The sequence below is a fragment of the Myotis yumanensis genome, unplaced genomic scaffold (assembly GCF_028538775.1).
Source record: "Myotis yumanensis isolate MYYU_CA2020_CCGP unplaced genomic scaffold, mMyoYum1.0.hap1 SCAF_12, whole genome shotgun sequence".
Lineage (NCBI taxonomy): Eukaryota > Metazoa > Chordata > Mammalia > Chiroptera > Vespertilionidae > Myotis > Myotis yumanensis.
In genome coordinates this window covers 16541471-16566246 of record NW_027223763.1, presented here as the reverse complement: position 1 = coordinate 16566246, position 24776 = coordinate 16541471, and the positions used below count along the sequence as shown (strand labels likewise).

The 24776-nt window shown below is 47.7% G+C and overlaps 2 protein-coding genes across 4 annotated transcripts; one reads left to right on the top strand and one right to left on the bottom strand.

Moving 5' to 3' along the window:
- Window positions 1–359: 359 nt before the first annotated feature.
- Window positions 360–19117, top strand: BSPRY (B-box and SPRY domain containing). 2 transcript variants are annotated; one of them, XM_070430863.1, is made up of 6 exons: window positions 360–596; window positions 4013–4111; window positions 9563–9793; window positions 11004–11026; window positions 16145–16269; window positions 17700–19117. In XM_070430863.1, exons 1-6 carry the CDS (start codon window positions 390–392, stop codon window positions 18224–18226), a joined length of 1212 nt encoding a protein of 403 aa, XP_070286964.1. In that variant the 5' UTR covers window positions 360–389; the 3' UTR covers window positions 18227–19117. The 2 variants fall into 2 exon arrangements, with proteins under 2 accessions (XP_070286964.1, XP_070286963.1); XM_070430862.1 differs by having other exon boundaries at window positions 11001–11026.
- A 2162-nt stretch (window positions 19118–21279) lies between these two features.
- Window positions 21280–24358, bottom strand: HDHD3 (haloacid dehalogenase like hydrolase domain containing 3). Of its 2 annotated transcripts, none has more exons than XM_070430082.1 (2): window positions 24342–24358; window positions 21280–22356 (listed from the first exon to the last, which is right to left on the bottom strand). In XM_070430082.1, exon 2 carries the CDS (start codon window positions 22189–22191, stop codon window positions 21436–21438), a length of 756 nt encoding a protein of 251 aa, XP_070286183.1. In that variant the 5' UTR covers window positions 22192–22356; window positions 24342–24358; the 3' UTR covers window positions 21280–21435. The 2 variants fall into 2 exon arrangements, with proteins under 2 accessions (XP_070286183.1, XP_070286182.1); XM_070430081.1 differs by lacking the exon at window positions 24342–24358 and adding an exon at window positions 24088–24175.
- Window positions 24359–24776: the final 418 nt, after the last annotated feature.

Here is a 24776-nt window from a genome sequence, read left to right as displayed (position 1 = left end):
AGCCCTTGTCTAAAGCTACGTCTCCAAAAAGGCTGTTGTATTACAGGATAGCACACTTGCAAAGCGCTTAGCAAAAGCCTGGCACTTGTCATTGCTCAATCAAGTTTCCGACAGTCGCATTCATAGTTGGCGTTTCATGTTTGTTGTAAAACAATCACGCATATAACGCAACTTAATTCCGAGCGGGGGTGGTGGGGGAAGAGACTGCTGAAGCGGGTGGGACCTGGACCAGGGTCCGGCCAAGGGTGCGGGGCAGGCGCCGGCGCAGCGGCGGGAGCGGGGCGGGAGGCAGCGCGGGGCCGCCCGTTGGCACGGGGCGGGGTCAGGGAGGCCCGCCCAGCAGGCACCTGCGACAGGTGGAGCGCGCGGCGCCGGCCGGTCTCTCGGCCATGTCCGCGGAGAGCGCGGGACCGGTTCCAGGACCGGGGCCGGGGCCGGGACCGGAGCCGGGGCCCCTCTGCCCGGAGCACGGCCAGGCTCTCAAGTGGTTCTGCTGCTCCGAGCGACGGCCGGTGTGCGCCGCCTGCACGGAGCTCGGCGGCCGCTGCCAGGGCCACCGCATCCGCCCGGCGGGGGAGCGCGCCGAAGAGCTGCGGGTGAGCGGGCGAGGGAGCCGGAAGGCGGGGGCTCGGGGGGCAGGGCGCCGGGGCGGGGACGCGGGAGCCCGGGGCCGGGCTGACCCCGGCCGGGCCGGGAGCCCGGGCTCCGCAGAGGTCCTGGCTGTAGAACGAGGCGGTTGAGGGTGTGGCCCCGGAGTCGGGCATACCTGAGCACGAGTGTCACCTCCGTGCGTCCTCCCGGTGACTCTCACCATCCTCTGAGACTCAGTGTCCCCATCTGTGGCTCGGGGGCAGTAATAGCGCGCACTTATTAGAGTTATTGCGCCACATAAATAAGAGAATGGGGTCCCTGTTGCAGAGGCTGGGAATCGGACCTGGCCTGGGCCAAGAAAGGGCTCAGCGGCTCCAACTCCCACCGCCCAGGTGGAAGCTGATCTGTGAGCAAACCCAGCCCCTCCTCACTCCTCAACCTCGGGGCTCCCAACCCCTCCCCTCGTCCACCGCTCAGGCTTCCTGGGGAGGTGATTTCTTCCCTTGCAGGTTTGGCCTTGACTGGACGTCAAGCTGGTTCCACCAGCGTGAAGGGAAGGGGCGGGCAGGTATCAGGAGGTTCCTGCTGAAACCCTTCCCCTAGGTTTCTCCCCACCCTCAACCTCCCCTTGGCTCCAGGCTGGCCACCTTCCTGTCACCACCCCTCCCTGGGCTGCTGAGATTGGGGAGTCCAACTCACCCCGGGGCTTCTTCCCTCCTTCCAGCCTACCCGTGGTGGCCCCTGGGGATTTCCTTGCAATCTGATTAAAAGGCTTGATTCTTCCAACGGCTCTCTGGAGTTCTGCCCAGCTGTGAGGCTGAGGGCTCTGGTTGGAGACTTGCCTCCTCAGACTGGACTGTAACGAACACCCCGGACAGGGTGCTGAGGCCAGGGGGGCTTCAGTTATTCAGTGACACCTGAAAGCTCCTGGCGGGTCCTACCTGTCACCACTATCCATGATAGTGATGACGAAAATAAACTCGGGTAGTGTAGTTGAATACACTTCCACAAAGCCTAGACACTTTGCAAGTTTCAAAGCACTTAAATATTCACCGTCTGATTCCATCCAGAGCAAGCCCCTTTGAAGTGGTGGTCCTACCAACATTTTATAGATGAGGAAACCCAGGCCCAGAATGGACAGTAAATCCTCCCAGGTTTCTACTGTTCAGGGCTGGACTAGGGCAGTCATTGACCAGAGGAAACCACCTCTTTGCTTCTGTGGTTGGAGGGAGGAAGTGACGTTAATGGGAGTGAGAATTTAATGAAGACCTTTTTTAAAAGTTGCCATCAGGCCTGAATTTGAGTGGTGGAAAGGGCGAAGGCTGGGGCAGGGTGGCAGCCTGATGCTTGTTTTGGAATATATTTTGCCTGGGACTCCTTCCCCGAACCCTCCCGAGGCCCTAGGTATATTCATTTTCTTTGCCTGGAGAGAGGGCTTTCTTGCCCTTTTCTCCCTCCAATTTTGGTTAGATTTTTCTTCTATTCCTCCAGCCAGCAAAGAAATTTCACTCCAGGGCAAGATTATTCCTGAACTGGGCAAAAATACCACCAGTCCAAACAACTTTTCACTTACTTTCTGGGTTTCTGTCCCTGTAGCTTTTCAGAAGCTGGTCTCCATTCCCTTAGTCCTGTGGTGTATGGTGATCACAGCTTCCTCCTAGAAGAGGTCGCTGAGTTCCCTTCTGGAAGATGGAACTGAGGCAATCAATGCTCTTAGGGGAAAGAGTGGAAGGGCTGTTGCTTGGAAGGGTTCCCACTGTTATGTGGAGAAATGGAGAGGGAAAGCAGGGGTCTGGCTATATCTCTTGGGCAAGATCCTTCTCTGTGGGCCTCAGTTGCATCTCTAAAACTCTCCCCTGCTCTCATGGGTGATGCTCACAGCTTAGGACAGTGATGGCGAACCTTTTGAGCTCGGCGTGTCAGCATTTTGAAAAACCCTAACTTAACTCTGGTGCCATGTCACATATAGAAATTTTTTGATATTTGCAACCATAGTAAAACAAAGACTTACATTTTTGATATTTATTTTATATATTTAAATGCCATTTAACAAAGAAAAATCAACCAAAAAAATGAGTTCGCGTGTCACCTCTGACACGCGTGTCATAGGTTCGCCATCACTGGCTTAGGAGTTGTAAACTGCTGAACTTCAGATGTCAAGGAAATGGATTTCATTCATTCAACAGATATTTATTCAGGGCCTCCTCTGTGTAGGAACTCTCTTCTAGGCAGTTGGGCATAGAAAATAAGTCAAAGTCCTGGTGCTTCTAGTGCCTATTACCTTGGGACTTGCCCAAGGAGATATGGCCAGTGGTGGGGGGAAAGATACAAAAAAGTTAAACAAACAGTATACAGTCAGAGAATGATAGTACAAAGGAGAAAAGTAAGCAAAGTAAGGGAATGGAGATGTGGATCGTCAGGGAAGGCTTCTGAAAAAGTGACATGTCAGGGAGCGAGACATAGAGATATATGGGTGAAGACAGCTAGAGACAGAAGAAACAACAGGTCAGGACAAATTTGGCGTGTCTATGGAACAGACAGAAGGCCAGTGTAGAGAGTGGTAGGCGGTAGCATTGGGGAGATTACACAGAGTCACGTAAGGTAGGGCCTTGTTGGCTGAGATAAGAAGCTTAATCTCATCTTACTGTGAGTGTATTGGAAAGTCATCGGAGAGTTTTGAGCAGGGACAGTGAGTGACCTGATCTGATTTCCTTACAAAACGTGGCTGTGTTTAACTTGGGGCTTCAAGAATGGAAGCCCAGTTAGGAGACTGTATCAGTGGTTCCTGTGAGAGATAATGGTGATCTGGGTAGAATGGCAGGAGTAGAGGTGACCAGAAGTGGCCAGAGGAAAGAGAGAGAGAGAGACTTTGGAGATGGGGCTGGTAGGACTCATTGATGGATTAGATGTGAGGTTGCAGGTTTTTTATTTTTATTTTTTCTGGGTAATGAGGTTGATGACTGATGGTGCTGTTTAGTAAGTGGGGGTGGGGATACTGCAGTTTGGGAAGCCATGTTCTTCTACTTGGGTGCATGTGTAAAGAGTCAGATACCTGGGTATGAAGAAAGATTGAGATTGTATGCAGGAAAGTGATTAAAATAATCGACAGATGAGATTTCAGGATAAAGAGAGAAGCAAGGCCACAATAAGAGGTGATGGACAGTGAAGAGGTAAGACAGCTCCAGCTGAGCTGAAGAAATTGTTGGAATGGAAATTCTAGAGTTAGTGATCTAGAAGGATGGGAAGGAAGATGGGATATTTGAGATGAAGATTTTGGAGGCGGTATAGCTTTCCATAATGGTGAGATCTGGGATATAACCAGGGGAGTGGGTGGCAGAGGAGGGGTAAAAAGAAAAATCAATGGAATGGAATGAATGGATCAACATGGCTCAAGATGCCATGGGTGTTGTTTGTGTTGCAGAACAAGATTGTGGATCAGTGTGAGAGACTGCAGTTACAGAGTGCTGGCATCACCAAGTACATGGCTGAGGTCCTACCAGGGAAGAACCAGAGAGCAGTGGTAGGTAATTCTTCCCTTTCCCCCTCTACTCTGGGCCCTCTCCTAGGGTAAGACCCCAGTCTTAGGGGCTTGAACCAGTCAAGGTCCCTTCCTAACCTCACTAACTCATTGTGCTGTAGCACAAAGCTGGATGCCCAGGAAGGATGGTTTCTTCTCTCTCTCAGCCTCGGTTTTACCATCTGGGCAGAGTCGCACACTAGTGCAAAGACTGTTTTCAGGGGAAGGGATCAGGGAGGGTAGCATTTTCCTACCATCTAATTATTTTGTGCGCAGCCCCAGAATTATCAAATAACCTAGGGGCTTGTATGTTGGATATTCTTTATCATCGTCCTATGCAGTAGGTGGCAGTAACATCCCTATTTACCAGACGGTTAATGGACTGGACCACGGTCCCACATCCTCCTGCCAGAGTCAGTTCTATGACCTGGATCTTCTGACTCTGCAGCCAGTGCTCCTTCTGCTGCACCGCACTGCTGGTCCTTGTGACTTGTTGCCACACCTACATCTCTCAAGTATGCTTTTCAAGGGCAGGGGCTATGAATTTCTTCCTCCCTCTTATTCCTACCCTTAGTAGTACATGGGAATGGACCCTTGGATTTAGTAACATGCACAGTATTGAAGATCCTGATGAGAGGAATTTTGTAGAGTGGTGGGGTGAAAGCCTGATTGGAGTGGGTTTCAGAGAGCAATTTGGGATAGTTAATACAGGCAACTCTTGAGCGTTGCTGTAGAAGGGAGCTGACAAATTGGATGATCCTGGAGAGAGATAAGGTATCAATGCAGTTTTTTGTTTATTTTCTTTTTAAGATGGGAGAAGTTACTTTATGTGTGTATGCTGATGGGAATTTCCCAGTAGAAAGGGGAAAATTAATGATGCAAGAGAAAGAGGAAATTTGGGTATAGCAAAGGGGGGTGGGATCTAGTAAGCAAGTGGAAAGGTTGGTTGTAGGTAAAAGCATGGGCAGTTCATCCACAGAACAGAGAAGGCAGAGTGAGCACAGGTGCAGGTAGATGGTTAGGTGATGGGCAGGCCTTGTTGAAGTTCTCTTCTGATTGCTTCTATTTTCCATTACTTATCACCTTCCCTGTAGGTTCTTAGGGATGCCATTTGTCAGTTTATGGATATGTTTTGTTCTCCATCATCTGTTTATATGGTAAAACATTAATAGAGTTTCTAACGCTAAGCCACCCTTGAATTCCTGGGGAAAACCAACGTAACTTGATATATATATATATATTTTAACTTTTAATTTTGAGATCACTATAGATTCACATACAATGTTAACATCTTTCCTAACTGTGGTAGAATATCATAATCTGGAAATGACATTAATGCAGCTCACCTTTTCAGATTTTATCAGTTTTACACCAATTAATTTCTGTGTGTGACTTTAATTCTATGCAGTTGTATCACATCTATAGATTCATGTGACTTCCACCACAACTGAGATACAGAACAGTTCCATCATAAGGATCCCTTAGTATAGCTTTCTAAAAAGCATTTTTGCATCTATGCTCAGGAGTGAGACTAGCCTATGAGTTTCATTTCTTGTATAGTCCTTATCAGATTTTGTTATCGAGATTATATAATCCTTATTCAATGGGTTGGGAAACAGAACTCTCTATTTTCACTAGAGGAACTTATATAAGATTGGAATTATCTGTGCCTTGAATGTTTGGTGACACCCTCTGTAACACTATCAGGGCCTGGTGGTATTTTGTTGGTAGATTTTTAACTACTGATTCATTTTCCATCATAACTACAGGCTTTTTCCTGTTCTGTTTTCTTTTTCTTTGGTTTTAGTAAATTCTTTCTGGAAAAATTATCTACTTTCTCTGTTGTTGAATTTAAATGCATAAAATTATTCTTTTTTAAAAAATATATTTTATTGATTTTTTTATAGAGAGGAAGGGAGAAGGATAGAGAGTTAGAAACATCAATGAGAGAGAAACATCGATCAGCTGCCTTCTGCACACCCCCAACCAAGGTACATGCCCTTGACTGGAATCGAACCTGGGACCTTTCAGTCCACAGGCCGACTCTCTATCCACTGAGCCAAACCAGTTAGGGCCATAAAATTATTCTTAATATTGATCAAGTTGTCACAGGTTTGTCTTTCAAGTTAGTCTTCAAAGAACCAACTTTTAGTATTTTAATTCTCTCTTTTATCTCTTTTTAAAAAATATATTGCCCAGCTGGCGTGGCTCAGTGGATGAGTGTTGACCTATAAACCAGGAGGTCAGGGTTCGATTCCTGGTCAAGGCACGTGCCCAGGTTTCGGGCTCAATCCTCAGTAGGGGGTGTGCAGGAGGCAGCCGATCAATGATTATCTCTCATCATTGATGTTTCTGTCTCTCCTTCCCTCTCCCTTCCTTTTTGAAATCAATACAAATATATAAAAAATAAAAATATTATCTCCTTCTTCTATCTTTATAATTTTTCTATCTATTTATTTATGTTTTAAAATATATTTTTATTGATTTCAGAGAGGATGGGATAGGGAGGGAGAGATAGAAACATCAATGGTGAGAAAAATGTCTCCCACTGGGGATTGAGCCCGCAACCAGGAATCAAACCAGGAGCATGTGCCCTGACCAGGAATCAAACCGTGACCTCCTGGTTCATAGGTCGATGCTCAACCTCTGAGCCATACCAGCCAGGCTATAATTTTTTTCTTTTAATTTGTTTTTTTACATACTTTGTTTTTTTTAACTTACTGAGTTGAACAGTCTATCATTTTAGTTTTTCTTATTTCTCAAGGTGAGCATTTAAACCTTTTAGGTGTTGATATAGGTACCTCCCACAAACATGGTGTTGTACTTGCACTCAGTTACAAGTATTTTTATTTTTAAAATATATTTTATTGATTTTTTTACAGAGAGGAGGGGAGCGGGATAGAGAGTTAGAAACATCAATGAGAGAGAAACATCAATCAGCTGCCTCCTGCACACCCCCTACTGGGATGTGCCCACAACCAAGGTACATGCCCTTGACTGAAATCGAACCTGGGACCCTTCAGTCTGCAGGCTGATGCTCTATTCACTGAGCCAAACCTGTTAGGGCCAGTTACAAGTATTTTTAAATTTCCACTATGATTTGTTCTTTCACTATGAGTTATTAGAAATAGGTTTTTAAATATCCAAGTGTATGGTTTTATTCTTTAAATTATCATCTTTTTTTTTTTTTTTTTTTTTTTACTAATTTCTAACTTAACTGCATTGTAATCTGTATGATATCAATTGTTTGAAATTTGTTGGGACTTGCTTCATGCCCTAAAACATTATCAGTTTAGGTGAGCATTTCATATTCACTTGAAAAAATATATAGGGTTCTATATATATCTAATAATTAAGTTTATTAATTGGGTCAAATCTTCTCTCTACTTACTAATTTTTTATCTGTCAGATTTATTGATTACTGGCAAAGGGCATTTATTTACATTTTCATATCATGCTGTGGACTTGTCTAGTTTTCTTTATGATTCTGTCAACTATTCTTTTTATATTAAATGTATATAATTTAGATTGGTTATATATTCTTGGTAAACCATTCCTTTGTCACCTTATAGTGACCTTGTATGCCCTTGTATGATGGTTTAGATGAGTATAAAATTCTAAAGCAAATCACAAGCCCAACCCTAGGCAACTGAGTCCTCAGCTCCTGATTACACTGGTTTCCAGTTTCCTTTCTACTTTTGGACTCCAGGTTATTTCCTTTAATTAGCTGCCAAAGCAGCTTCACTTTGAGTTATTTTTCTAGCATTTCTGTGTTCTAGGAGGCTTTTCGTTTACCCTGTCATATCTTCGGAAAGGGATCATTTCTGGGAATGACTCAAGAAGGGTGTTGAAATTGATTGCCACCTTCTACTCAGGGAGTGTCTGATGTCTCTTGGGTCAGGGTCTGTTCTTGATATTGATCACACAGTATAAACACAGCTGCAGAGACTCAGGGCACTGTGGGCATCAGAGTGGGACAAAGAGAAGAGCAATAGCTGATGTTACTGAGCACTCACGTGCCAGCTTTGTTCTGTTTGTTTTACATGTATTAACTCATTTAATCCTCACAATAGCCTTATGAGGTATCATCCTCAGTTGAAAACTGAGGCATAGGGATGATAAGTAACGTGATTAAAGTTCCACAGATGGTAAGTGCAACAGCTAAGATTTAAACTTCGGAACTGCCTCCAAAACCCAATTTCCCAGCCCCTATGTCGCATTGCCTTATGAGAACACTGAGGGCTCTGAACTCCCAGGTTCACTGGACTGTACACTGAGCCACTCCCTTTTCCCCACTGGGCAAATGATGGGCCTCAGTTTCATCTGTTCAACAGGGATAATTGTCGTCTGCACTGTGCAAAGCAGGTCTTCAGGGGCAGGACACTGGAAGCTGTTGGCTATCTCTGACCTTGGCATGAAGGAGACTGTTCTCCTCTCACTTCATGCAACAGGTACCTTTGGGTAGGACCGATTCCCAGATGGCACTGGTGTAGGGGGATAGTGTTGGACTGAAAGTCAAGAGAACTGGGTTCTAGTCCCAGCTCTGTCACTGACTCAGCATGTGAGTACTATCAAGAGATTTTTGACTAAGTTGGGAAAAAATTTCCTAGCAGTCATTCAGTAAATATTTGAGTGCCTACTATGTGGCAGGCACCATGCTAGTTGCTAGGAGACACACATTAACTTTATTGGCTGAGAACTGATTTCAGGCCTCCTTTGATGCAGGAAAGAATTCTACCATGGAAGCAATTGGAATGGACAATTAGGGAATAATAAGGTTTTTGTTCTCAGACATCGTCAAAAACATCAACTGGACCACTGTTGGTACAGATCCTGTTGATGGGGATGACTTTGTAGGCCCTTCTGTTCTGCAGTTCTGTGATCTCTGACCTTGGTCCCTTGGCCTTGGTATTCCCATCTGTGAAATAAGTAGGTGGCTCTAGTTGATCTCTAGGCCCTGCCCACCACTTCCATTCTGGGAATCTGGTTCTGGGAGATATAGCCTGGATATCTGGATTTCACATTTCTTTACCCTAAACCATATACACCATAGTTGGGAACTCTTAAGGCTGGGATGGCTTAAGCACTGTTACTGCCACTACAGTGCCCATGACAGACCTTGCTGATCAATTTCGGTACTCCTTTGGGCTATGCCCAAACCCTCCTAAGCTTTTTTTTTTTTTTTAAATATATTTTTTATTGATTTCAGAGTTGAAGGGAGAGGGAGAAAAAGATAGAAACATCAACGATGAGAGAGAATCAGAGGCCTCCTGCATGCCCTCTACTGGGGATCGAATCCGCAACCTAGGCATGTGTCCTTGACTGGAATTGAACCCAGAACCCTTCAGTCCGCAGGCTGACGCTCTAGCCACTGAGCCAAACCAGCTAGGGCGAAACCCTCCTAATCTTGACTGGGGCTTTGCCAGGACCTGACTGTTTTTTATCCCTCGCTAGAGCATGGCCAGCGCAGCGCGGGAGCTGGTCATCCAGCGGCTGGGCCTGGTGAGGAGTCTGTGTGAGACTGAGGAGCAGCGGTTGCTGGAACGGGTGCATGGCGAAGAGGAGCGGGCACACCAGAGCATCCTGACGCAGCGAGTACACTGGGCTGAGGCTTTGCAGAAGCTCGACACCATCCGCACCAGCCTGGTGGACATGCTCACCCATACAGATGACCTCCAGCTGATTGTAAGTCAGATGAGGTTGAGGGCATGTCTCTCCAAAAAGTCTGAAAACATCGAGAATGTTAAAATTATTGGTTGGAGGTGGGTGGATAATGATAATTTGAAGCAGGGATGAGTCAGGGGAATAAAATTATATAGATTTTTAGAAATATATTTTTATTGATTCCAGAGAGGGAGAGAGAGATAGAAACATCAATGATGAGATATATGTATTTTTTGCACCTGGTAACTATTCTTTGAATAGTGAGCAAATATTCATTGAGTGCCTACTATGTGCTAAGCATTGTGCTGTGGGGTGGAGTTGCAGTATGCAGCTGTCAGTAACTCGCAGCCTTATGGACGAGACAAATACAGAAACTGATAATTAGGATATGGAGGATGTGTGCTGTGGTAGATGACATTCCTGGGAGCTAGGGACCCCACAAGCCAAACTCGGGGGGGGGGGGGGGTCAGGGAAGGCTTCCTGGATGAAGTGACTTAGAAGCTGATGCCTGAAAGATAAGAGTTGCAACTATGTTAAAGGAAATGGGAGGTGGAGAGATAACTCCATATCTGAAGAATTGACAAGGAGTCCAATATAAAAATATACAGCTCATCTTTAATCCTACCATCTAGAAATCACTATGATTAATATTTTGGCACCTATTCTTTCAAAGTATTTTATATAGATATGTAGATATCTGCAGTTTTAAGGGACATTGTGACATCTGAATAAATATGCCAAGCAGAGAAATGAGAATGTAGAACAACTGAGCTGTCTGTACCACTGCAGTTCAAGTAGGACAGCTTCCATGACTGCCCTAGATTGTGCATTCATTTAGTCACACAGCTTCCATGGACAGAGCACGTTCTGTCCGAAACACTGGGACAGTCACAATAGAAGATTCAGGAAAGGGTCCCAGCCATCTAGCTGCTGACAGTCTTGATGGGGGACGAAGTGTTGGGTCAATATGCACCTGTCCTGAAGTGTAAGTGAGGGAAACTCAGGACCGCACGGGGCGCAGGGGGCAGAGTGATTCATTCTGAGTGGGGGGTGGGGAGGTATGCGAGGAACCCAGGCAGCTTTGTGCTTTGTCTTAAGGAAGGAATAGAATTTTTTATCCTAGAGTCTCCGTCTCCGCGGAGCCCTCCATGCCAGTTGAATCCGTTCAGATCTTGACTGCCTGCTGGGTTTCTGGTGCCAAGCCTGACTCTGTTTTCTTTTCTCACAGCAGAAGGAGCAGGAGATTTTTGAGAGGTGAGTATGGTCCCTGATTTGCTTGGGCAGTCATGGAAACCATGGCCTTCGGGCCTCTAAATAGTTCACTGCATTCAGGCTCCGCTGCTCCTGGGGGAAAGCCCAGGGTGTGCAGCTGTGAGTGGCTTCTCTGGCGCCAGGCTCGATGGACGGGGCCTTCCTGCTTCTCGCTTGGAGAGCTGCTTTAGACCCATGTGTAAGGGAGTGAAATAATCCCTTATTAACCAGAGGCTTGCCACAGTCTAACATCATCCCATTAAAAACTGTACTGTCACCCTGTTGGAGGGTTTTACCAGCCCATCTGCAGATGCGAATGCTGAGGCTCAGAGAGGGGAAGGGACTTGCCCAAGCCCCAGAGCTGGGACTGGGACCCACATCTGACACCTGTCTCAGGACTGTCTCCTCAAATTTGCATGTTAAGTATGCAATATGCAAAGAATTTCACCAGGCCCTACCTAGGTCCCAAAAGGCTGGGAACCAAGAGTCTGAGGAGTGGCTAAAAGGATGTAAATTGCCAGGCAAGGAAATTAAATTCTTAATCAGTGCAAGATTTCAGAGCTGTACTTGAGGAGCACAGCCCATTCTTCTTATCTATTTTTGTATTTAAGTTCAATAGCAATACATATGTATGAGAGAAAGAAAAAAAAATCCACCAATATAAAACTATTCAGATTAAAAATGACTCATCTCCTCCCAACCCCATTCTCTAGAGGTGAGAACCGTTAGTTGTATGTCTTTGGGACTTTCCTATGTATAATCATAGGAGAATTTTTGCCCCCTTAAAAATATTTTTTTAAACACAGATGGGATCATTTTTATACTTGTTGTTCTATAATTTATCAGGCTAATTTGGAATCTTTCCATGTGAATACATGTAGACTTACCTCACTTTTTGAAAAGTCTGTGAAGTATTCCACAGTATGGATGCACCACATTCATCTTACTGTCTCCTTTTATTTTTTTAAATATACATTTTTATTAAGTATATTTTCAGAGAGAGAAAAGGAGAGGGAGAGATAGAAACATCATTGATGAGAGAGAATCATTGATCAGCTGCCTCCTGCACGCCCCACACTGGGGATCGAGTCTGCAACCCAGGTATGTGCCCTGACTGGGAATCAAACTGTAACCTCCTGGTTCATAGGCTGACACTCAACCACTGAGCCACACCGGCCAGGTTTCTGTCTCCTTTTCACGTGTATTTGGCTTGTTCCTACTTTTTCCCTCCTGTCATCTTCCCACATTTCTGCTGGTCTTCTCTTTTTTCTCTATCTTTATCATCTTCCTCTAATACAGTCAGTCTGTCTGCAATATCAACTTGATGTGATTTTTGAAAAAAATTTTGATCTTCAAATTTTTTGTTTTGAATATTTTTAACTCAGAAAAGTTAGAAAAAGTATTACAGTGACCTTTGCCTAGAAATACTAATTGTGTTAACATTTTGCCATGTTTGCTCTTTCTCACTGTCTCTTTTTTCCTATCTATCAAGATGATTGCTCCTCTGTACTAGCATAGTATCTTTTAAAAAAAAATCATAGCCCGGCCAGTGTGTCTCAGTGGTTGAGCATCGACCTAAGAACCAGGAGGTTACAGTTTGATTCTTGGTCAAGGCACACATGACTGGGTTGTGGGCTTGATCCCCAGTAGGGGGCGTGCAGGAGGCAGCTGATCAATGATTCTCATCATTGATGTTTCTTTTTCTCCCTCTCCCTTTCTCTCTGAAATCAATAAAAATACATTTTTTTAAAAAACCTTTTTTTCTCAACTATTTGAGAGTAAGTTGTAGAACATATATTTTATTCCTAAATACTTCAGCATTTATCTCCTAAGAACAAAGACATGCTCTTACATAACCACAGTATAATTATCAAGTTCAGAAATTTAATGTTGATATAATACTATAATCTAATATACAGCCTATATCCAAATCTACAGCCAATTGTACCAAAAAAGTTCTTAACAGTGTTTAGTGGTTTCTTTTTGTTGTTGTTGTTTTTTTTCCTGGTCCATCTGTTCTCTTTTAATCTGGAATTGTTCCTTTATTTTTTAAAAAAAGAAAAACATTTTAAATGAGTCTAGGACAGTTGTTTTGTAGAACATTCCTCGATTTGAGTTCATCTGATGTTACCTCATGATTGGATTCAGGTTATGCATTTTTGGCAAGAGTATCTCATAAGTGATGTGTTCTCAGTCTGTCAAATCAGAGGGCACGTGATGTCACTTTGTCCCTTATCAGGAATGTCAATTTTGATCACATGGATAAAATGGTGTCTATCAGGTTTCTTCATTATAAAGTTATATCTTTACTTTTGTAATGAATAAGCAGTGTGAGGAGGTGCATTTTGTATTAATAGCCTCTTTACCTTCAAACTTCATCCCATAATTTTAGTCTCCATTGATGCTAAATTCCTGAATTATTCACTTATTTATTTGCTTGTTCATTCATTTATTTAGTATAAATATAGACTTGCGAATTCTTTTTTTATTCAGTGTATTATAATCTGATACTACTACTACTATTACTAATTTTGATCTTCAAACTGTCCTAGATTTGGTCAGTTTTAGTCCCCTGGGGCTGGATCCTGGATCCTTTTGACAAGTCCCCATTATTCTTTTTTAAAAAATTAAACATATTTTTATTGATTTCAAAGAGGAAGAGAGAAATAGAAACATCAATAATGAGAGAGAATCATTGATCAGCTGCCTACTGCATGCCCCACACTGGGGACCAAGCCCACAACCCGGGCATGTGCCCTGACCGGGAATTGGATCATGACCTCCTGGTTTATAGGTGGACACAACTACTGAGTCACTCCGGCTGGGCCCCATCATTCTTTAAGTACTTTCTTGTGTTCCAGCACAACATTATGTCCCGGGCTCACCTTGTTCTTTTCCTGCCTCAGCCCTGGAACCAGCTATTGCTCCAGGGACTCCTGGTTCCTTGTAGTGGGGAGTGGTATTTAAAAACTGAGATCTGGGCAGTAGATGTGCCTTGCTGCCGATGCATCATTGCTTCCAGGCCTTCTCAGTAGACAGCAGACAGAGCTGGGAAGTGTGAGTGTTTTTTTTTATTCATGAGTTTGTATTACAACTTCTAATTCCAAGGGAACACTACAGCATTTTTCCTTTGATTTCTCCCATTCTACGTTTATATCTTTCTTTTTTCACAGTGAGAACCTTGGCACCCACCAACAGCGATATAGTCATTCATTTGTTTGGTCCTATAATACACACAGAGTTGTTTGAGAATTGCTTAAACAAAATACTACTGACAGCCCTAGCTGGTTTGGGTCAGTGGATAGCGCATTGGCCTGCGGACTGAGGGGTCCCAGGTTTGATTCTGGTCAAGGGCATATGCCCAGTTGCGAGCTTGATCCCTGGTAGGGAGTGTGCAGGAGGCAGCCGATCAGTGAGTCTCTCTCATCATTGATGATTCTCTCTCTCTCTCCCTCCCTTCCTCTCTGAAATCAATAAAAATATATTTAGGAAAAAAAATACTACTGACAAACCCATTCGTAGAAGTCAAAATTTATTTGCGGTTCCTTGTGCCTTTAGAAAGTACCGTGTTCAAAAGTTGTCAAGCACCTTCTAGCTGGGAACTCACTTGTCTGAGAAATGCCTTTTTTGGATCTAATTTTGTTTCCACATCCCCGGCTGGGTTCAGCTGCAGCCTGTCACATGGCAGCAGGTCCTGCTGCATAGACTGGGCCTTCAGATCCTAGCCAGGGCCCTGCTGTGTCCGAGCCCCAATTCACTCCCAGGAATTTTCCCTTCTGTACCAGAAGGCACATGGACCAGCTGATTTTCTAGATTCTGGTGACTATGATTGGCCTCAGATTTGCCCTGGGATGATGGCTTAGCAATGCAGATACTGGTCCTCTTTCCTCCCCACCTGATGGCTGGGGTCCCTGAAGACCCAGCCTCCCTGCTGTGAGAAGAGGCATCAGACCCTCTGTTGTCCTGACCACAAAGACTCTTTGTTACTAGAGCCAGCGCTCAGCTTTTCTAGGGCTCTGCTTACCTCCTTCTTCCCAAGCCAGGATAGTCAGTGACAGTCTTGCCAAGAGCAGGCATCCATGAGACATGCCCCCGCCCCCTTCATTAATGAGCAGACCTTCGAGATTTGGGGCAGAGAGTGTATACTTTCAGAACTGCTGCCTGATCTCAGAGCCATCAGGATTAGAAGCAGTGGGAAGTTCTTTCTCAGAACCCAGTTCAAAAGGCTGCAAATCCCCACTTTGCTCTATTCCCTTTGAGACTTCACTTCTGGTCAAGGAAAGAATTACGTTGAACGGTGCCTGGAGGTAGGACTTGAATCAGATCCCCGTTTTAGCTGAGGGTCTTCTCTGTTCTCTCCTGTCAAGTGGGTAACAAGTACCTCCCAGGTTATACCAAAGATGACGTGAGGTTCTGTATAGAAAGGGGCAGGCCCAGAGCCTGGCTGCTTAATAAGTGGCGGTTCTCCTTATTCCCAAATTTCCTCTCCAACCAAACTCAGTCCTCGGCCCTGAGCTGAGGAGAGGTAGTTATTGGGAGCAAAGTGCTGTGAATAATTTGTGATTGGGGAAATAACCGATAGTCCCTTCCTGTGTGACCCCACAGGGGTGTTGGCATTTTAAGAGCAGAGGAGTTGGCTGCACCAGCTAATCAGACCGAGGGCAGCATTACTGCTGCAGTTGGTTTTGGAGGGAGGTGAAATTTTCTCTGGGCAGGAAGGTGGCGTGGGAAGACTGCTGCACAGAGGTCCAAGGGGCCCAAGTCCTAACCCCGGCTCTGCCCAGTACCAGATCCTTGGACGAGTGAGTAGCTTCGTCCACAGAGCAGAATGACTCCAAGTTAGGATACTGGCGCCAAGTAGTTACCACCTTGTCAATCATCTGCCATGCGTAATTAAGGCTTGGGGGAGTGGAGGGTGCACAGGGGGAATGTCCGCCTTCACTTTGGCTCCAGTCCCCTTTAGGCAGCTCCTGTCTGAGGCTGGCGGCCAATCTGGGTGTCACCCTTGTGGGAAGAGGATTATCTGCCACCTTCCGCCCCCCACCCCCCTCCATTACCCTGTATTGATCCAGATACATTTCCAGAACCTTTCTGAATCTGTTTTGTTTTCTTTCTTACAAGGGCTGAGGAAGCAGAGGGCATTTTGGATCCCCAGGAGTCGAAAAAGTTAAACTTTAATGAGACGTGTGCTTGGAGCCCACTTCTGACCCAGCTCTGGGCAACAGCAGCTCTCGGCTCCCTCTCAGGTTAGAAGCTCGAGCCCAGCACCTGTTGGAGCAACTGGGCATCTGTCTGTCTGTCTGTCTGTCTGTGGTTTGCTGTGGCCAACACTGGGGACTGGTGCATTTGGGATGGTAGCTTAAACAACCAGTGATACTGGGTGCAGGTTTGTCAATGGAGCCAAGGTTCTGGAAAGGCCTGGGGCACCTGGGCCAGGTCCTGCCCGTTAGCAGACCTACCTGCTCTGTAGTTGGGTCTAGGATAAATCTTGTTCTGGTAAACCACGTCCTCCTCATGCCCTGCCCTACTGAGACAGCTCAGTATTATTTCTTGGAAACCTGGTTTCTCTTTAAGAAGAGAGATACTTGATGGCCAACTGGGAGCGAGAATTGAGCCTCCTGGATTCATCTCACTTAACAAACATTGACTCAGGCTGACTGTGGACCTGACCTTGTGCTGCATGCTGGGGCCACAGAGATGAATGTGACACAGTCTCCTGCCTCCACAACTTACCATTTAGTGCGGGGGTTCTCAAAGCAGGCTAGAAGTTTCCATTCTCCCAGTTGTGGTAGTTGCACAATTCACAGGTTAATTAGTGAATTGACATTTTTCTCGATTTTAACCCTCCCCACCTCCTAATTTCCCATTCCCCATTCTCCTTAAAATGCTAGTACACACTAGAATTCTCTAGAGCAGTGGTTCTCAACCTTGGCTACACATTAGAATCACCTGGGAATCTTTTTAAAATCCTGACTTCTGGGCCTCATCCTCCAGAAATTCTGTTTCTTTGTTATGGGGTGGGGCCACAACATTAGTAACAAAGAAACAGAATTTCCGGAGCATGAGGCCCAGACACCAGGATTTTAAAAAGATTCCCAGGTGATTCTAATGTGCAGCTAAGGTTGAGAACCACTGCTCTAGAGTCTGGTGTCAAATATTACCTGATTTGCTGGCAGTCCCATGTAGTTAGTTGTTGGAAACTGCATACCTGATGCTTCCCAGCTTCCAGGGGCACGGTGTCCCTAGGACAAGTCTGATCTGGAGGCTGCAGATTTGCCCAACGGGAATGCAGTATGACCAGTGCTAGATGCTAGATGTAGGAACAACATGCTGGGTCTTCATTTTGTCCCTGCCACCAAATTCGTGTGTGATCTTGGGCAATTTGCTTCTCTGGGCCTTATTTCTATCAGAGTTTACAAATAGTAATAACGACTGTTATGACCACAATTTATTGAGCACATATTATTGCTGGGTACTTTCCATGTATCTTTTCGTTTGATCCTTACATCTATCCTGTGATAAGTCCTATTTTGATCCCCATTTTACAGATGAGGAAACTGAGGCTCAGAGAGAGTAAATGGCTGCCAGTGAGTGATAAGGAAGCCCTTCACTACCTGGCAGGACCAGGGTAGGGCTGAGTGTGGACCTTGGGTAACTCTGAGATTTTTTCTGGCAGGCACGGAGGATGTGCGCATCGATGAGAGGACTGTCTGCCCCTTCCTGCAATTGTCAGATGATGGAAGGACTCTGACCTTCAACGCCAAGAAGTCCAAGGCCTGTGCAGATGGCCCAGAGCGCTTTGACCACTGGCCCAACGCCCTGGCCACCACCTCTTTCCAGTCTGGGCTGCACGCGTGGATGGTAAATGTGCAGAACAGTTGTGCCTACAAGGTGGGCGTGGCCTTAGGCCAGCTGCCCCGTAAGGGTTCTGGCAGTGACTCTCGTCTGGGCCACAATGACTACTCCTGGGTCTTCTCCCGCTACGACCAAGAGTTCTGTTTCTCACATGGCGGGCAGCATGTGCCCCTGGGGCTGCTGCGCTGCCCAGCACAGCTGGGCGTGCTGCTGGACTTGCAGACCCAGGAGCTGCTCTTCTACGATCCAGCCTCAGGCACAGTGCTCCACACCCACCACGCGTCCTTCCCTGGGCCCCTCTTCCCAGTCTTTGCTGTGGCTGACCAGACCATTTCCATTGTCCACTGACCTTCGGCACTGGGGAGGCTAGATCTGCCTGCCCACCATCCTTTTAGGCCACATTTCTACCCAGTATCCTTTTCCCAAATGTTGCCCATGCCCACTGGGCAGCTTTAGGAGGGGTAGGATCCATTTCAGATCTGGTATAACCATTAAATGCTGTATCTGTGGGGAACCTGCCACTCCCTGGGCCTTAGTCTCCCAAATTCACCCTCTAAGGGTGTCTTGTTCACCACTTTATCTCTGGCATCCAGCATGGTGCCTGGGTAGCGTGTAATAAATATTTGGCAAGTGAATGGGTGGATGGATGGATGGATGGACGGATGGGTGGACGGGTGGATGGGTGCATGTGGTAGACTCTTCTGGAGAAGCACTGCCTTTCAGCCCCCCTGCCCCCAGCTCTGAGCGTGTAGAAATGGTTTTCTGGCAGAGAAGCCTGTGGCTGAAGTCCTTTCATCTCAATTGAGTGCTTTCCAGTCCTTCCCATGACATGACACACAGGGAAAGAATTTTTCTAGCACACAAGGACAACCTGGAAGGAATCTAGAACTCCTGCCAGCTGCTCCTGGTCAGAGGACTCTGGCCGCGGGGCTGTGTCCTAACCCAGGGCCTACCTGGCCACTCGGAAGACTGAGAAAATCCTGTCTCCAGGTAACCTGACTGCAACACACCCATCAGCAGCTCTGCCTTGGACCTGGCGGCTGACCTCCACCCTGTGCCCACTGCGGTAACCGGGATTAATTTCCCCCCGGATGCAGCTGATGAGTGCCCCGCCTGGTGGCCCCTTCTGACATAATGTGGGGACTTGGGGTGAGAACCTGGAGTCAGAAAGAGCTGAGGGGGTAAGAGGACCAGCCTTAGAGAACATGTACATTATTAAAGGTTTTAAAAGATTGACAATTTTCTTCCATGTTCTTTGTTGGTAATTGGGCAACACCTGCCGCATGCCCCGCCCCTCCCTCCCCTCAAGGGCCAGCTCAAATCTTAGGGGTGTGTTTACTGGAAATTTGATGTCTTCCTCATTTCATGTTGTCAGATATAAGCGGGTGGCTGAGGTCAGCATACACACCCTAAAGGGCCTGGAGTCAATTCTGTGCCCTGCACTGCTGGGACCAAGCGCAGGTCTTTTTCTGATCTTTAAGGAGGTCACATTAGAGCAGTAGTCCTCACATTTTTGTTTCTTTGGGGAACATAGTTCAAAGGCAATCTTACCTACAACTTCAGGCTCCTGGGCTCAAAGATGAGCCCAGAGCCCTCCCCACTGTTTGCTCAATAAGAAACACTGGGTGGATCAAATCCAGTCAGTCCACAGACCTATTGGCAACTTTTATGACTGCAATGACTTCTGAGGCCCCTGTGGCTTTGAGACCACAGCTCATGACCCTGTCCTCGCTGCTGAGAGCTTTCCTGCCTCCAAACCTGGGTCAATGCCAGATTCTTCTAGATGGCACCCGAAGGCCCTTACATCACACTCCCCAAGTCACCAATCTAACTCTCCATACCAGCCCTCAGTCCACAGTTCATGGGCCTGCTGCTAGGGATTCCCTGCTCTGCCCACCTAAATGCCAGTCCCAGTTCAGGGTACACTCCAGAGCCCTCCCTGGCTGTTGGCACTAGAACATAACGTGCATGTGCCCATCTACGTGCTTTTCACCTGTGGTTCCCCTGTGCTTGGCACTGGCTGAGGCACAGAGGTGTCCAGTAAATACCAAGTTGAGAGGTGTGTGAAGAGGGAGAGGCAGGAAGAGACATGGAATTTTTTTTTTTTTTATATATTTTATTGATTTTTCACAGAGAGGAAGGGAGAGAGATAGAGAGTTAGAAACATCGATGAGAAAGAAACATCGATCAGCTGCCTCCTGCACATCGCCCACTGGGGATGTGCCCGCAACCCAGGTACATGCCCTTGACTGGAATCGAACCCGGGACCTTTCAGTCCGCAGGCCGACGCTCTATCCGCTGAGCCAAACCAGTCTCGGCAAGAGACATGGAATTTTTAAAATGCAACTTCTTCAATTCCCAGTAATTCTCCCCACATTTACACTCCTGCCACCTTGGGCTCTGGTCCCTGTCCCCTGCGCTTTCCTACCCCTTGTTACCCCCCTATGACTGGGGTGTCCTTTAAGAATGACACCCTTTAGGTCACCGTCCCTATTCTTCCAGGACCTCAGCTGCACCATGTCTCATGTGACATGGATCCCTTTCTATTTGCAAACTAGTGGCCAAGCCAATGAATGGGCTTTGGAGTCAGACATGCCTAAACTGGAACCCTGGCTCCCTCAAGTACTAGCTGTGACCTCAGGCAGGCTACTTAACCTCTGAATCCCTTGTCAAGTGGAAGACATACTACTTAAGCCCACTAGGTAGCTTTGAGGGTTCTATATGCCTATCAAGAACTAGCAGAGTACGTAACATATGCAGGAGGTGTGTGTGTGTGTGTGGATCAAGTTTCTTCTCATGACTGATTATGGCGTTCTTTGTCTAAAATCTGACTAGACTATGTTGTCTTAGAGGACATGTCCTTGAGCACAGCTTAGCACCCTGATTTTCAAATTAAGCTCCTCTGACCTTAGACTTTGCAGGTAGGGGAAGTTGTAGAGCAGCGGTTCTCAACCTGTGGGTCGAGACCCCTTTGGTGGTCGAACGACCCTTTCACAGGGGTCGCCTAAGACCATCCTGCATATCAGATATTTACATTACGATTCATAACAGTAGCAACATTACAGTTATGGAGTAGCAACGAAAAGAATTTTATGCTTGGGTCACAACATGAGGAACTGTATTTAAAGGGCCAGAAGGTTGAGAACCACTGGCTTCAGGGCCTGAATGAGGGGTCCTAGGACCTTTGCTTCACCCTCACAGTGTCTCCTTTTTTCCTGTTTTGCATATTGGGGTTCCACATAAGCTCTCCCATGACAAAAGGACCTTGCTGCTATAACCAAGTTTCAAGATACCTGATTTTGAAGCTAGTTGGGCCTGTAGTAAATCTTGTTGGAGGTGAGGCAGATTTGTGAAAAAAGGGACGCAGGTGTGATGAATGAACCATCTCAGAGACCAGGAGCTGGTTAGGTGGGGCAGGGCTGAAAGCCTCACACTCATTGCTTTATAGTCAGAATGCATTATGGAGTCTACAGGGAGGGGGTAAAGGTCAGATCTTGGGAAGGACAGGGCTTCCTGTCTGTAATGTTTGTTGGGCCCAGCCGCTTCCCTCACCAGACTCACAGCCCTGTGGATGAGTTCTCCAGGCGGTCAAGGGCAGGGAGGAGATGGGGCAGTGAGGGGAGGATATGTTCTTGGGGTACAGAGTCTTTGACCACAGGGTCCAAAGGCCCCGGGCCAACTACTAGAAAGCTGTGCATGCCTACAGCCCGGGCCCCCTTATAATCATTGTGGTAACTGTCCCCAATATGGGCCGCCACTGCTGGTTCTACACGAGCAAGCCGCAAGGCTTCCTGGAAAATGCGGGGGTCCGGCTTGCACCAGCCAGTAGCCCCAGAGGTCAGCACAAAGTCGAAATGTTCCCGCAAACCGAGACCCATCAGGATACCCTCTAGTCGCTCGTCAAAGTTGGAGACCACTGCCAGCCTCAGACCTCGTTTTCGGCACCCCCTCAGGGTGTCCTCAGCTCCCTCCAACAACTGCCAGGTACAGGGTCTGCTGAAGTCTGTGTACAGCTGGTCAGCGATGGGGGCCACAGCCTGGGCATCCCGAGCGCCCGCCAGGTGGAAGGTCTGCAGGACCACATCCTGCCACCACTGGCGGCAGGTGAGGCCCTGGCTGAAGCCATAGTTGGGGAAGCTGTGGCTCTGAGCCTTGATCACCTGCCCAAAGGCTTGTTCCAGGACTGGGGCCTCCACCTTCAGCCCGTGGGCCCGAGCGCTGGAGGCATATTGCTCCCCCACGGGCCGGCGGAGCCTGAGCAGTGTGTCCTTCACGTCCCACGTCAGCAGTCGTATCTGTAGCTGGTGCGCCATGGGTCTGCAGGAGGGGCCAAGTCTACTCCAGATCCACCTTACGTTCCAAGGGCCAAGGGGAAACTGAGTTGGACCACACACTTCTACAACCTAATGGTTGTCTCTTTCTGGGCTTCGTGGGTCAGAATTTCTGGTACTTGGGAAATGTCTTCACAGCAGAAGATCCTGGAATGAGACGGCAAGTAAAGTGGGAGTTCAGGTTTTAGATTGGATTTAAATTCTGGTGCTGACAACTCAGTGTGTGGCCCTGGGAGTATCACTCTTGGAAGCCCTGTCTCCTCATGGATAAGAACACAAGGACCCAACCTCGCAAGATTATTGGACTAAATGAGATGATCTGTTCATTGCACAACAAGTTTCTGAACACTGATTATGTGCTAGATGCTGGGAACAGGACAGAGTTCTGGATCTCATGGCATTTATAGCATTAAATAGTAGGGGATACAGATATTAGACAAAGAACTACACCGACACTTAGGCTTAATGAATGCAGCATGAACCGTGAAGTTATAAATCCAAGGGCCTTATCTGGTCTTTGTCAGGGAACCTCCTAGGCAAGTGAAGTTTCAGTGGGGATCTGAAGAATGACTACTGAGGAAAGAGAGGTGGCTAAGTGTTCCTGGCACTGAAAACAGCAAGTGCAAAGGTCCTGAGGCAGGGCAAGGAGTCTGGTGCTTGGGGTAGAGAGGGGGCCAGCTCAGGCAGGGCTGTGTAGGTCAATGGCACAAGGAAACAATTATGATTGCTATTCCTATTGTTAGCAATTCCAAAGACAGAAGGGTCCTTGCAGACCATCTGACCAAACCCTTGGCTGTTCAGCAGGGAAGACGGAGCCAGAGAGGAGCAGATATCTACCTAAGATCACAGTGAGTCAGCAGCATAGCCAGGACTAGAACCCAAACTTCCACTCTTTGGCCAGTGCTTTCTTCCACTGCTTAGGCATATTGAATTAAAAAGAAAATCTTTTTGGCAAACCTGTACAGCATTGGACAAAAAGCAGACCAGAGCTGCCTGGTCCTACCTGCCTTTAAGCCTCTCTGAGCCCCAGCTTCGCCTTTTTTTTTTTTTAAATATGTTTTTATTGATTTCAGAGAGAGGAAGGGAGCGCGAAACAGACATCAATGAGAGAAACATCAATGGGCTCCCTCCTGCATGGCCCCTACTGGGGATTGAGCCAGCAGTGCCGGCATGTGCCCTGTGACCTCCAGGTTCATAGGATGATGCTCAACCACTGAGCCACACCGGCTGGGCCCAGCTTCATCTTTAATGGAGGTAACAACACCTGCCTGTGGACAGCAAGTGAAAGAACTACTGCCTTAACGCACAGGAAACAAACTCCTCCGCCTGTCGGCCACAGGCTGGACGCAGCTTCTTTCCCCAGAGCTGAGACGGGGTTCCTGCAGGGATCTGAGGGTCCAGAATTCAGAGTGCAGCCACGTGTTTGCCGAGGAAGGGACGTGGCTGGTGAATCCGGGACATGTCTTAGAGGAAGCTGGTCAAGGACAGGACTTTAAGTCTGTCTGGAACTTAGGGAGACCCACCGAAAGACCCTGCTCACTTTGCGGGAAGGGAGATGAAGGCCCAGCGAGGGACACTAGCACAGCTGAGCCGAGAACAAAGGCTCTGGCTCCCGACCCACAGCGTCTTGCATTTCTGGAAGCCGGAGCTGGGGACTCTGGGCTCCAGGCATGAACTGCTCACCCTTCCTCCCCAACTCTAGGGCTCGGTGGCGGCAAATGACAGGTGTGCCAGCCGTTAGAGCGAGACCTCTAGGCTGCCGTCTGCAGGTGACCCGGGCGGGAGGGTCTTAGGGACGCAGGCCGCTCCTGCGGCGGCAACCTGGGGCCCCTGCTCAGCTCCAGCGCGGAGAGCGCGTCCCCGGGGCTCAGGACTCACCTGCTCCGAAGGGAAGCGCAGGAGGGAAACCGCAGGCCCTGCCGGCGTGGGAGGCGCGCAGCTCTGCCCGCCGCTGGGCCGCCTCTCCTCGGCCCCGCCCCTTCCCCTTCCTTCCTGCCCCCCTCCCGCTGAACCCTCCGCCCCTCCGCCCCGCCCCGTGCTCCTAGGCTCCTTCTCCGCCCCTAGGAAACTCTCACACCCTCTCCGATCCCCATCGTAAGCCCTTCCGCCCCCAACCTGCGTCTCACCGTCACCTTGCACCCTCTGTGCCTCTGCCCCCCACTTCCCTCTCCCAGCCCCTCTGTCTTTCGGGGGTTGGGACACTCCTGGGAGGGGCTCAGGCTGACTTGGGAAGCGGGGCTGTAGGTCCCGGAAGGCTTGCCGAGTGCCGTGTGGACTTGGGCAAGGCAAGGCTCCTCTCTGGTCTGGGTCCCCTGTCGGCACCAGGAAGGAATTGCTTTCAGTTGGAAACTTATCTAACTCAGGACAATTTGCTGAGGACAGAGTCCTCTGCAGTAACCTAACTGCCACCCGCCCCCCCCCCCCCCCCCGCTTTTTTTAGTGAAAGAAAAGAAGGTATTCATGCTCGTCTTTAGAATGTATCCCGAATACATTGGCTTCCTCCCCTCTCCACTATCACCGTGGTCCAGGTCACCGCCGTTGCTCCCTGGGGTTTGCAGCAGCCTAAC

What these genes read in the sequence shown, in the direction of transcription:
- BSPRY (XM_070430862.1), top strand. Translation starts at nt 390, where the DNA reads ATGTCCGCGGAGAGCGCGGGACCGGTTCCAGGACCGGGGCCGGGGCCG. An exon ending in GAGCAGGAGATTTTTGAGAG is followed by an intron (nt 11,027 to 16,144) that starts GTGAGTATGGTC and finishes CTTTCTTACAAG; the next exon opens with GGCTGAGGAAGCAGAGGGCA. An exon ending in AGCTCTCGGCTCCCTCTCAG is followed by an intron (nt 16,270 to 17,699) that starts GTTAGAAGCTCG and finishes TTTTTCTGGCAG; the next exon opens with GCACGGAGGATGTGCGCATC.
- HDHD3 (XM_070430082.1), bottom strand. Translation starts at nt 22,191, where the DNA reads ATGGCGCACCAGCTACAGATACGACTGCTGACGTGGGACGTGAAGGAC.